The 13,947-nt window shown below is 44.0% G+C and overlaps 1 protein-coding gene across 2 annotated transcripts in view; it reads left to right on the top strand.

Moving 5' to 3' along the window:
• Positions 1-3,088: 3,088 nt before the first annotated feature.
• The window catches only part of man2a1 (mannosidase, alpha, class 2A, member 1), a 55,216-nt gene continuing 44,357 nt past the window's right edge, over positions 3,089-13,947 (top strand). The window contains exons 1-4 of one of the 2 annotated variants that reach the window (XM_062554431.1): positions 3,089-3,629; positions 4,565-4,825; positions 8,273-8,417; positions 13,550-13,721. In XM_062554431.1, the coding sequence (XP_062410415.1) occupies positions 3,492-3,629; positions 4,565-4,825; positions 8,273-8,417; positions 13,550-13,721 (716 nt within the window). In that variant the 5' untranslated portion in view covers positions 3,089-3,491. The remainder of the gene's footprint in view (positions 3,630-4,564; positions 4,826-8,272; positions 8,418-13,549; positions 13,722-13,947) is intronic. The other variant, XM_062554430.1, reaches the window with a different exon arrangement.

The raw sequence follows: 13,947 nt of genomic DNA, 5'->3' as shown, positions 1-13,947 counted from the left end.
TCGCCTCATGCCGTACGTATGTGTCAGTGGGAATGTTCATGTGGACGATTGATCTGCCATCTCTGCCCTGGGAGACAAGGGGGGAGTGAATCATCTGCTATGCCAGGACAGCTGACTGGATGGTCAGGTAATTGAGAGGGCACTCCAGCATCAGTTTGGCCAAGAAGTGTTTGATGACAACAGGCTCATCACCAACCACTGGATTGAAAGAGATAGCCTGGGTAACAACACTGCTGACTTGCCACCTGTATGCTGCACCACGGATACCCCACCTTCAATGACAGTCAGTAAGAAGGGCTTGCACTCTTGGCTTTCATCCGGAAGTGAAGCCAGAGCAGAGGCACAGTTACCTCAGTGGTTGCAACTTGCAGTTCCCTGGTGGCAGCCCTGGAAAAGACAATGTGACATCACATCCTGCCGTGCCACTTCAAGCACAGTGTGTGCCAAGCTGACCTGGAGGAGAGCGAAGAGAGGAGAGGCAACTTGTCAAGTTGCGATGTCAGCTCTTCAGCAACCAAGGCAGCAGAGCGGCCTGAGGAGTGTTGTGTGACCCAGCATCTTAGCTGGCATCAAACTGAAGCGGGTAGATAGATAGATAGATAGATAGATAGATAGATAGATAGATACTTTATTGATCCCCAAGGGGAAATTCAAGGGTGACACTGGGGGAGGCATGTTGCCCTCAGATACCATCTCCTACTACCCCCATCCTGAACAGCTGCGATTCCGCCGACTGGATCAAGTTCACGGAATTACTGTCACCTGAAGGACATTCCCTGGCCTACAAAAGTTTCCACCAGTTTAGCTCTCTTGATCTCCACAGTGGGTATACCGGCGGGTGGAAGCATAACCACCTATTCGATCACCTATTCAAGCCAACCTCTGGAGCTGCTTTGCATCTGCACCTGAAAAGAAAAGAAAAACATCTGCTCTGGCAAGAGACAGCGTTCTTGGGCCATGTTGTTGAAGTGTGTCCACTGATCCAGCCAAAGTATCAGCTGTGGGAGACAGTCGCCCTCCTGGTAATGTCGGAGAGCTGCTGAATTTCCTAGGGCCGGTGTCCTATACTCCCAACATCTCATCAGAAACGGACACGATTTCCAGCCCGCTACATTGACTGTCCCAGAAGGGGGCTGGCATTCCAGTGCAGTGAGGACAGTGCAGCTGCATCTGGTCCCAATTCTACTGCAAACTGTCACCAGGACATGGAGCTATATCCACCACTATGATTTCTGGAGCAGTGGGCCACTGGTTGAAAACTCCTACAGAACTGTTAACAAGTAAAGCCATTACATAATGAGTTTAGACCCTCTTGGAACCTTTTATTAAGTTATCAGTTACGGCTACGTTAAGCTCTGAAGAGTATTTCAGCCCTAATTACCTGTCTGAAGAAAGACAGGCCTTTGTATGGTGGAAGAATAAGTTTTATGTAGAATTATGATCTATTTAAAGAAATTACTTTCGTGCGCTAGATTAAATCCCAAGTGTACCTGCAATTTGATGCAAGTAGTCTACAGGTTAGATGCAAAGGAGACAAATCTGTATTATATGGAGGACAATAAGATCTGTAAGTTTGCATTTATTATTCTACTGCTTCACCCTTTTGGGCTTTACATTTCATATGCTTTAAATTGATGCAAGGCTTGAGAGATCATATTCTAATGTCAGCACATTTTCCCTTACCCTTTCATTTCGCTTATGTTGAACGTAATCTATTGTAGAACTTAATCTATCACATTATCATTTTAGTAAGTCACAAGAATGGATAGATGGTTATATTGCCATCTAATTAAGGAGGTGAGTAATTTTCTTTTTGACCTTTTGACCTTCCCCCTGTGGTAGGTTTCTTCTTGGCGTGCCCATAGCAGACACCTATTTGTAACAGAAACATAAAGAAAAAAATAACTGTATTTATCTTTTGCACAGTCAGCATGACTTCAGGATAGTTTATTAGACTACCGAAACTATAGGCTATATATATACACACGTATACTGTATATTTGTTTTGTTTAATGCCTATAGACTATTAGAACAAACATAATCTGATATCAAAACGTTCCGCATCTGTTTTTATTAATATGAGGATCAAGCAAGTTGACAAGCATGCAAGACTGTATGGTTGACATGCAACTACTAAAATCCATTTGGTAGGCCTATGCCGATACCACATCTAGTCCAATAAGAGATTTGACTCATTTAGTAGGCTATTACGCACGATAAAACGCAGTTGTCGCTGGTGGTCTTTCTACTTGCACAGCTTTGAATTCGTCGCAAATCAGGGAGCTTTCAGACGTTTGGAGTAGCCCACTACTTGGAAATAGACCCTAACTTTACGTCACGAAGTGATGTCAAGAGAGGAGGCGTAAACATTCACCCATCTATTTTATTATTGCGTACTCGCACTCAGTATTGGAGAACCTTATGTAGCTTACGCTGCATCTGGAATTGTATGGTAGTGTGCATTTGCAACGGACAATTATTAACTGAAACAGTTGAAACGAGACTCTCAGTTACGTTCTGCACAAGTACAGCATCACTCGAGTTTTTCAAGGCTATTTTCAATGCCACAGCATGGGTCGATTAACGAACTAGAACGCGCAAAAGAAGAGGATGTAAAAACTAAGAAAGCTTTTTGTCGATAAGTCTGGAGAGGGGCAGTCGCATGCTGTTGTGCTGGTATGCTCTGAAGCAGGCTAGTCAAGTGTAAGCCGGTGGAGATTGCAACTTGAACATCTGGTGATTGTTAGGTCGTTGTGTGCACGAGAGAGAGACGGATGAGTTTTTCTAAGTGCCACATAGCCTATTCGTCGGACACAACATGCGCGGATCAAACTGGATACCACAAACTCGGTTGGCAGCGATCTAATATAATCCAATCTATAGTCTGTCAAATGAGAAAATATGCACCACTTGACATCTCACATGCTTGCGGAAAAGACCACTGGACACGACTGTGTGGCGGATTTAAAAGGAGCAAAAGAGTTTTTACCTGGTTGCCTACATAGAAGTTGTTAATCGGTAGGCGGCGCACATGCTTACCTTGCTGCACTTCCTCAGTCTGTGTAAAACAAAACTAATACCGGAGGGGGCAGGGTCATTAGTTGTGAGTGCGGTGGACATAATACCCGACGGCTTGCTGAATCACACAAACTCTTCCGCATCGACAAAACTTTGAGGACGGAGGTTCCTTTGCCGTTGATTTGTAATGTTCAGATGGGCACTGCAGCGGTTTATGGAGGAGCGACGAATATGAACAGCTCTCAATTGTACAGGACTGCGCAGAGAGAGAGAAAATAAAACACCCAGATGTTCAATTTTCACCTCTTTCTCTCTGCCTTTTGACGGAGTTCAGTGAAGTGGGCTATTGCTGCCCATTATATTTCTGTTATCGCCGGGACCATATGCTGTGTGTAGCCCATGACTTTAGGATCTTGAACGTATGGTGACTTTGTGAGCTCACGAAGGATATCCAACTTCCATTGAGCAGGAAGATGCGGCTGAGCAGACAATTCACTGTTTTTGGCAGTGCCATATTTTTTGTCGTTATTATCTCACTATATTTAATGCTGGATCATCTACAATTAGATCATACCAAAAATCCAAGCAATGGAATGGACCGGTCTCAAAATGTAAGTGCTGGTTAATAACCTACCAAACTTTATAAAAGTCTTTAGGGAACATAATCATATGGGTAAACATAGTAGGCTATGGTGACGTGTAGCGACATTTGCTTATCTAGACAGGACAAAGAACACGACTTGTTGCATTCTTCCTGTCAGATCTCTGACAAGGCAATGTGGCAAATAAAGCGTGGATACATGCGCGGAGCAATCACAAAGCAACTTATTTAGCACGTTGTATTCGTGTGCTTGTCTGTAAAATATTAGACAATACTCCGATGCAACTCATTTTCTAAACTCAACCCTGGGCGATATCCTGCGTCTTGGGATGGAAAGATACTTTGTAGTTTTCACTTAGCTTTCCTTGCGTCCAGCCTTTCTTGTCGTCATTTCCTTCACAATTGACATGACACAGCCAAGTGTAAAGCTGTCAAAAATGTTGGTAGTACAGTAGCTCACGTTGTATGTTAGGCCTACTGGATTTCTCCACAGAGAAAAACGTTCATTTTTATAAAGTAGGCTAGCTCGGTCATGACCTTTCACCTGCCTTTTGCAACATCTCTTTCAGGCTCTTATAATGTAAATGATAGGCTACTGTAACACAATAATGACAAAGTAGTAAGCTAATCGGAAATCGTATTAAAGACGGTAATGTTATAATTATTATATGATTTGAGTGTGTGTGTGTGTGTGGGGGGGGGGGGGGGATGGGGGTTTGGGTGACAACAACAAAAGATCCATGTGACGACTATTTCAGGTCAAATGATAGCCTGCATTATCATGTCAAAGTAGATATAGACGCACATCAAGTGAACAGCACTGCAGATGAATCAGCATCCTCTGTCCCACCCCACATCACCACCCCACTCTGTGTGTCGTTTACTTCTTTAATGAGAGTGAATTGATCCAATTATACAACCAACCCAAATTTCCATCCTTTCCAGGGGCAGCTGTCTGTCCTGCAGGACAAAATCGATCACCTGGAAAGACTGCTCGCTGAGAACAACGAGATTATCACCAACATCAGGGACTCTATTATCAAAATCACAGACTCAGTGAAGGATGGGCGAAGGGCAGTGGACTCGGGCAACTTCAGCCAGGGTCCTGCAGAGATGCTGCCGTCACCTCCACTGGTCATTCCCATCGACCCTGAAGACTGTCAGTTCTCAACAAGGCCTTACTCCAAATCTACGGATGGAGTGCAGGTTGGTTTCTTTTCTGGACTGTGTGTGTGTGTGTGTGTGTGTGTGTGTGTGTGTGTGTGTGTTTGAGTGTGTGAGTGTGTGAGTGTGTGTGTGTGTGTGTGTGTGTGTTGTACACAGGGTGCCATTGTTCTGGACAGCTGGAGGGGAATGTTCAAAAAAAATAATCTTTGTCACTGATGGCATAATGCAGGAGTTCACTGAGAGGTTAATTCCGATCTCTTCATTATATGTCATGGATACCCTCTTACGCCTGTGATTTAAGCAATGAAATGGCCATTGGAATGCAGCCAAGCCTGCACACGTGTTCATTTATGTCAAATCCTCTATTATACAACGGGACAGGAGACATACACTTCCTCTACACAGAAAGAAATCAAATCAATGCCTCACATCAGGCAACTGAGTAAAAATTGATTATCACTCATACATTATATAGCAGCCTATATTAACATCCTCCACCCGCATTTCACAGTCCCTCTTGCGAGTAGTGGAATTATTTGTTTGTTTTCCCATAATCCATCATTTTTAGTGCATCTTCCACCTCAATGAGTTGTGCTTAAGCAGTATATTACACCATTACACTGCCATAATGGTACTGCGTGCGGCAGCACATTCTGCACAAAGCAGGAATTGTCCATCATTAGTGTGGTAGCGCGGTGACTTGTAATGGCCTGAGGTTGCAACTTTGGATAACATGAGTGTTATGGCAGCCATTTCAAAATGTCCCATTAATCTGTAATAATATTCACTTGCAATCACACTCGGGGAAATGGATGCGTACGACAATCGTGACAGCGGGAGGAAAGAAAAGGCTTTGCAATGCCTAATGTACAAGGGGGCTATAGGAAGGATTTACCGACGCAGGCTCCTAAATGTTATTTCAATTTGTGCTCTCCACGTTCTTTTTGTCTTTCATCTATCTGTTGTCATCGTCAGACGGTAAATGCCAGATGTGCTCAAGCCTGTGTGCTTGCATGTTGCCTATAAAACAGGCAGGTGTAACAGCAGTCCAGATGTTGGGTCTGTGAAAGCACAGCCATCACTTAAAGCAAAGAGCCTCGTCCACTATCTTGCCAGTCAGATCACAGCTCGATGATCAATCAAGTCCTCTTTGTGTTCTCACAATAGTTAACATAACCTTTAAACACATGCTGCAAACTATTCTGTATGTGGATAGGATTCAAGGTATCTGAATACTTTCAGTGTTAGTGGAAAAAATCTGTTTGATCCGTGCACAGTTGTGGTTAAACTCCTTATGGATGTCACCAGAATGAAGGCATGGGGATATGGCAAAGAAGCACAAATTAAATTCAATATGAGGACAAGGATAGTGTTCCCATACAGTATGTGCTCAGGTGAAATTTCTAAATATTCCTTTTCTGAAATGTTGATAGTTGAAACCAAAAGCCACAAATTAATGGTTTTTGTTGTACACCATGCTTGTACTGGTGGCTGAAAGTCACCGCATGTCACACTTGACTAGCCTGGTCCTAACCATCCCATAATACTACCATTTAATTTCGTATTATGGTCTGGCATTTCTTTGCTCTGAAGCGCTTGCAGGAAGCGGGAAGTAACGCCCAGTTCTGGTTTGAATTGATTGGACAGCTCTCACCCAATCGGCGATAGTTACTCATAACAACATAGCGCAGGCGTTTAACGTCATCGTCACGAGCGCCCTCCCCCTTTCGCCCCCACCAACCCGTCTCTTCGTTTATTGGCTGCTTTCTGGAGGGGGGGCGTTCTGTTACAATTCTACCGAGCAGAATGCTCCACAGAGGAGCACGGCCAGACTCGTAGTGGAGGCAATCCTTGGCCGGAAGTACGTGTGTAGGAGCCAGGATTATGTTTATTGTTATAATTATATACATTTTGATTATTGGTGAATATTAGTAATATAATTTCATGGTTTATATTTGGGTTAACTGGGTTTTGTATTTTGTTAGTCTTTTGTGGTTTATTTTCATGACACGGTAATTGGGGGCGGTGACATCTAATTAGTTTATCAACAGGTGCACGGGAGGAAGTAGCTAGACACAGTGAGAGGGTGAGCTACTGGCAGGCCGTATTTTTTGTTGACCGCCGCTTATCGCTGTTTTTGCTTTTACCACTGTTTTGCTCTTTACGTTGGACTGCTGAGAACATATTTTGCTTTGAGCACGTTATAAGTTGGATTACCTTTTTCAATAAACCGGTCAAACGCATCCTGGAACTCAGCGGATATTCTTTTGCACGGCGCGTCATACAAGCAGCTATCCCATACCTTAGCCTCTCAGCGACTGCTTAGGGCCTAGTCGCTACAACGTGGATGGCTCGCGAGGCTAACACTTGACTACCTGCAGAGCCGAAAGAGGAAACTGAGTGGCTAGTTTAGCAACTTGACTACCAGTTCAGCCACTTTCTATCCATGGGGGTAAACAAAGGACAGCCCTTTTAGAGCAGCGGGCAAGGAGAACAATTGCTTATAGAATTGTTTATTCTGCCCATAGATACATTGGAGACGCGTCACCTTAAGTACAAAGGCAGAGCAATAGAAACCCTATCACCTCCCATTTGAAAATATATATTTGTGCCTTTCCCTGTGACATTCTTTCTTTTTGTTTTGTTTGTTTTGCTGCTGTCCCTTGAACCTCACAGAGTGCAGTCTTAGTGTTTGCATTTCTATTGAAAGGACAAAACTTGCTCAAAGTCAAACAGTGTCCAACCCAGAACTGCTCTGTATGGTTTATGAACAGATATATTAGTGTTTTGTGTTATAAGGGTGCAGCCAGGGATATTGCTGGAAGTTGTGTTTTTATGTGTTTATGTTGATATTTAGATTTATTAGCAGACATTTTGTAAAAAAAAAAATAAAAAAGTACATATATTTTAACCAAGGATCAAACGAAACACACCAGAGACGTTCATCCCTACCTTCAGTATTCCCAGAGAAATTCCATGTAGGGTTTCATTTTTGTATGGGGGACTGGCAGCCCCCACTTGGTGTACTTCCAGTTTTGTCGTATAGCCTGGGCTGTCTACAGAGACTGCGTCTTTTATTACAGTGTAATCACAGAATAGGCAGCTAGCAGTCGTGAGGAGATGATTGCTTTTTTTTCTTGAAAGAAAATGTTTATTGACATGCTACTTGCAGTGACACTTTTTGTTAACTTGAGGGTTATAGATGTAAGATTCAGAGTATTTGCCAACAATCAGGTAGTCATTCATCATTTTTGTTTAAAGTAAAGGTTTGCCCAAATACTGTGGACAAACTTGACCTTGGACTTAGAGGATACAAAACACAGTATTTGTTTATTGGTCACCTGCCCACATCTGACCAAACACACACACAAGAGTTCAACCCTTGTTCCCGTAATGCTATCTGAACAAGGATATGTCACTGTCATGCAGCATTCCACGTGAGTATAAGTGGATCAGTAACATGCCTTTTCCCTCCCCTCCCCTTAGATGTTGGATGTGTACGATCTACTGGCCTTCGATAACCCTGACGGGGGCGTGTGGAAACAAGGCTTTGACATCACCTACGACGAGCACGAGTGGGACAAGGAACCTCTGCAGGTGTTTGTGGTGCCCCACTCGCACAATGACCCTGGTGAGTGAGTAACGTACAGTACAGTATTTGCTGCATTGTGTGTAAACCACAGGACAGTGTTTTACACAAATTGAAAAAAAACACATATATTAACTGCAGTGCACAATAGCGCAATGAATCTTAATCAGATCATGTTTTAATGAGAAAGAAGAATTTAGAGAATAAATGCATTCCCATGTAGCCTATAACCCGTCCCCGCGTATAATTAACCTCACAGCAGAAGATATTTTGCAAAATCAATATATGAACCTCGGTTAATAGTCAGGAAAACGCAGTACATGGCCTACTTTTGACCTTCAGCATGAATATACATTTGACTTTCAGTAGTATTTAGTTTTTTTCCACTTTCCAAAAAGAGGAAATGTGGCAGTGAATTCAACATGATAAAATTTGAGTGGGCTATTTTGTTATACAGCTAAAGTGAGTCTGGTTTACTCCTCATTTTTCGCCAGCTGTGAGTTTATTTTGTGTTTGAGAGTGTTTTTGTGAGATTCAACTTCCTCATGAGAGTGAGATTCTTGACAAGTAAACAAATCAGAGTCATTTTTGGTCAAGATGGCCATGCTGTGTTTCACTCTCGAGAGCTTTTCTGGGTGTCCGCTCTTGACTAGGCAACACACATTAGTTTCGGTTCAGTTTGAAAAGGTTTCCGACGAGTGGCTGCCTGGCTCCGTGTAGTGACAACATTATTTGAGGTGTGTCTGACAGTAATGGCATTTGGGAGTGTTTGTGTGTGTTGTTTTTTGAGGGGCATCTACACACACACACACACACACACACACACACATAGTAGATCTCCCCTCACTTAAATTCAAGATTTACCACCAGCTGCCTCTCAGCCTGCGTTGCTCCAACCCTATGCAAATACACTGACAAGATTTGTCTCCAGCACCCATTAGCTAAATATATTACAGTCAATCAACTGTGCTCCTCTGCGGCCCTGGCGAGAGAGAGAGAGAGAGAGAGAGAGAGAGAGAGAGAGAGAGAGAGAGAGAGAGAGAGAGAGAGAGAGAGAGAGAGAGAGAGAGAGAGAGAGAGAGAGAGAGAGAGAGAGAGAGAGAGAGAGAGAGAGAGAGAGAGAGAGAGAGAGAGAGAGAGAGAGAGAGAGAGAGAGAGAGAGAGAGAGAGAAAGAAAGAAAAGGACCTGCACCCATTCTGTCGTGTCAGCACTCTACCGTGGCCAGTCCCTGGACGACCGGGCTGCCTGGTAGGAGACCTAATTGAGCTCTCTCTAATACAGTGGAGAATTTTAGGATAAACAGTGGACACGCTCCACTCTCCCTGGCCCACCGCTAATGTGCATCAGAGTGTCAGCACAAACACAATTAGCCCAGTTTGGTTCTGCTGGGGGCCGCTGTGTGTGTGTGTGTGTGGGGGGGGGGGGGCTGAAGGGGAGAGGTGGTCATTTCCTAGACACTCTTAGGAACGGGCAGTTTGTTGGGCGATGCTTCAAATTTCTGCATCGGCAGCATAGTGGATGTTTTCAACATTTTCCAGTAGACTTCCTGTCCCTCTTATTGTTCATCCACCAAGTGTGTGTGTGTGTCTGTGTGTGTGTGTGTGTGTGTGTGTGTGTGTGTGTGTGTGTGTGTGTGTGTGTGTGTGTGTGTGTGTGTGTGTGTGTGTGTGTGTGTTTTGGATGAGATTGGCTTTGCTGAGCGACAGTCCTTTCTTAGTTGCATTTCTAGAAAATGGGATGATTAAAGCGCAAGCGCGCATTATCCCTTCGCTGTAAAACTCTTTAGCTCAAACAGTGAGCTGGTGGAGGCTGGAAAAACAACACACACATTTTCACACACACACACACACACACACACACACACACACACACACACACACAGGAAAGCTGTTCACAGACCTTTTAGGTCATTGCTCTTTATTAACCTCCCACAGTGCTGGTGGTGGATGCGTGTGTTCATTCCCCCTACCATCCAACAAAGAGGTAGTTGGCTAAGCAAACCGCGGCTCCGAAATGGAGGGGGGGGGGGGGGTGGAGGGGGTTTCTTTTGAGCCATTTTCCTGACCAGTATTGCATTTATTTTTGCTCGACAACTGCTTTGTTACGACAAGCGCACCCTATTTCTTTGTAGATGAATCCCAGAAGACTTTTTACGTCTGGCAATATTGATAGTCTTTGCCATGCGACTAAATGCTGCTTTTGTGTTGCGGAATTATAATGAAGCTCTATTAATGTTGCACTAATCTGTCGCCCGGGTATTAGTTTAATAGTTATGCAATATTAAACAAGGATTAATAAAGTATTAACAAGCCCGTTGCTGGTTTTCCTGCTCATCCCATCATCTGTGCTCTGTCACAGAGCAGCACTTTGTGTTTACATGCTGGCACTGAAAGCCTACAGTATTTTCCAGTTCATTGAATTTTATCAGCAGCGCTAAAATTTTGATGAAGTAAGCTGGCAGGCTAGGCCTGTTTTCCTTCGCTATTGTTCTTTTCTCTGTCGTGGTCAGTTGTGTCTGTCCTTCCCTTAGCAAATGAGCAGCATTTGAGCGTCATCTTTCCCGAAAAAAAAAAAAAGAGCCGAAACAGGTGGGCGGTCAACCCTAAACGGTCAGTGTGGCCTCTTACCGGTAGACCTGTCATCAATGTAAATGCTCTTATCGGCCTATGTAAATGCACAATGTACACACACAAAATACACACACACTGATGGACACAGATACACACACACACTGATAGACACACATCACTGATAGACACAGACAGATACTCACACGCTGATAGACACACACACAGACACAGACAGACACGACCCGTCCCCTATTGTTCTGGAGGTTGGAGAGGCCACTGGACAGGCCTGCTGTAACCTGAGCATCCTGCCGCTAACTGCCTCCTAGAAAGCAAAGCCATTAGCTGCAGGAGATTGAATTTCAGTGGCAATATAAGGGCATAAACGAGCATTAAATATACCCTGTGTGTACACATTCGGTATCAAGTCCAGGTCATACATCTAAAACGGTTTCTGTGTGGCTGAACAGGGGATGCATTAAGCTATCCCTGCCCGCTGCCAAAGCATGTGGCTTGACTCATTTGTAGCCAAAGTTCCTTTTTGAATTTCCTCTTAATTCAATTTTGAGTTGATGCACTCGCCTTTTGCGATTGCAGTGCAGTCATGGTAAACCACCCGAAATGACGCCACCTCACATCACACTGTCCTCCACCTCGTAGCGTACGTGGCTCAGTGACTTCATTGTCTGGGCGTGGGTCTGTCTGTCTGTCTGTCTGTGTAGAGTTGACACTCGATCGCTCATTCTGTGAAGGCGAGGTCAATCTACCCTTTCAGATATGGATAAAGGCCCCAGCCACAGCCCCCCTGCCTCGCTGCCTCGGGAGGTTCGTGTTCTAGATCGTCAAGACAGATTTATTTTGTGCCGTTAGCTCGTCTTCACCCGCCACACCCTCTTATGCTATTTATAACCCCTTCTGCACTCTTGTTAAGGTCTTCAGAGAGAACCACCCATGGAGACTTCCTCATAATGTCCCTAAGTGAATGTACATTTTACATGGGCGCCGCCGGTTTAATTGATGAGCAAAATGGAATGTCCAACTTAAGCTATTTTAATAACTAGGCAAAATTACATTTCTAATTGAACACCATTGGCAAGACCTTAAGAGCAAACACGGTTGAGTCGGCTCAAGGCCCCCACATGCAAAACGGATCATTTTAGTTCGTGCTCTTTGCTTGTTGACAGACTTTGCACTCTACCAGCCTTTTTAAATTAGGGCCCAGAATGTGCTGTCACACAGTGTTCTGTCTATTGCTGTTTTGCTTTGAAGAAGAGGTAGTGGGACACGCTGTTTCTCAGGGGTTGGAAGGAAATGTAGGGACTCCGAGTCTGTGTTTGTTTTAAATCTCGAGGATTTAAGTTGTTGTAACACTGCACTGCTGTAGGTGCTTTGTGTAGAACTGGGTTTGTCGACTCGTCCACGTTGATTCAGCTATCCAGGAGTGGTTTGGGGCATCTGTTCCTCACACCACAATGGAGGCATTCATTTACAGGCTTGAGCACTTGGTAGTACATTGATAGTGTTTGGCGTGGACACTGTGAGAAACCCAGGATTTAACAGGTTTTGTCTGACGTATAAAGGAAAGGTAGTTTTAGACTTTGTGGTTTGTGTCTTTCCTGTGTTTCGTAAGACAAACAGATAAATGACGAAAACAAAATTACCCAAGTTTGGTTGTAAAAGAGGCAGTGTTGTGTGACACTTTCCCCTAGACGATGGTTTGAAAAACCCTTTACAGAGAACCACGGAACAGACCCTCACTATGCTGTCCCCATAGGCTGGGTAAACACTGCCTGATCTGCCGGCGATTCCGATTTCGCCCTGCAGCTCAGGCTGGAAACCTGCGCATCAATCTCTCCTGCTTCTTGTCTACATCTTCTGGGTCCAATCACAAACTAGCTTATCCAAAAGGCACACCCGGATCGTTGGTCTGATTTGTTGAAGGACTATCCAAAAGCGTACAGAGTCATTTGAACTATGCCCATTGATCATGCTTCTTATGCAGTAGAAATGAAGCACAGACTCCCCAGACTAATGTTCAATCATAAAAGATTGGGCTTAGTATGGTGATAGCCAGACTATTGTCCCCAGTGATCTCCATCACTTTACTGATGAGACACTGGCCTTGAAGAGCCATTGGTCGGAGTTACAATGAAACCAGTATCTTCACTGACTCACTCACTGGGTGGCTTATTCATTCATTCATTCATTCATTCAAACTGGTCTTAGCAATTATGCTAATGCAATCCTTTATGTTTGTAATGGTCTGACTTACAAGTTGAAATTGGACTACATCTGAGAGTGACATATCTGAAATAAGTCCAGAGCAAAGCCATCACTGTTTGGATAAAAAAAATGAAACGATGTATGAATGTGCTGCTATACAGAAAAGCTCCATTCACTCACTTTCCATTCCATTCATTTGGTACACACACACACACACACACACACACACACACACACATACAGAAACACAAACACACACATGTACACACATACAGACACGCACGCGCACACACACACGCACACGCACACATACACGTTAATTAATACGGTGAAATCCCCAAGCGCACTTCTGATGTTGTTGTTGTTGTGTATATTTATTTCAGGCTGGCTGAAGACCTTTGATGATTACTATCGCGACCAGACACAGCACATCCTCAACAACATGGTGGTGAAGCTCTATGAGGACGCCCGCAGGAAGTTCTTCTGGTCCGAGATCTCCTACTTCTCCAAGTGGTGGGACAACATCGACGACCAGAAACGGGATGCCGTGAAAAAGTGTGTCTTCTTTTTTTCTTTTTTCTTTTGTTTGTTTGTTTTATTTTTTATCTTTGCTTCAGGAGCCAGCAGGGGGGCTTTTGGGGGGTGGGCTGGGGGGGTTGTGTTCAGTGGTATTTCATTGGTAGCCAAATTAATCACCATAATTTATGGATTCATTAATGCCGTTGTTGACGTGGGCCTTTTTTTTGGAGTAAAGCAGGATGAGTATGCTGCTACGGCGTGG

The sequence above is a fragment of the Sardina pilchardus genome, chromosome 14 (assembly GCF_963854185.1).
Source record: "Sardina pilchardus chromosome 14, fSarPil1.1, whole genome shotgun sequence".
NCBI classification, from domain to species: Eukaryota; Metazoa; Chordata; class Actinopteri; order Clupeiformes; family Clupeidae; genus Sardina; species Sardina pilchardus.
This window is presented reverse-complemented; position numbering and strand designations above follow the sequence as displayed.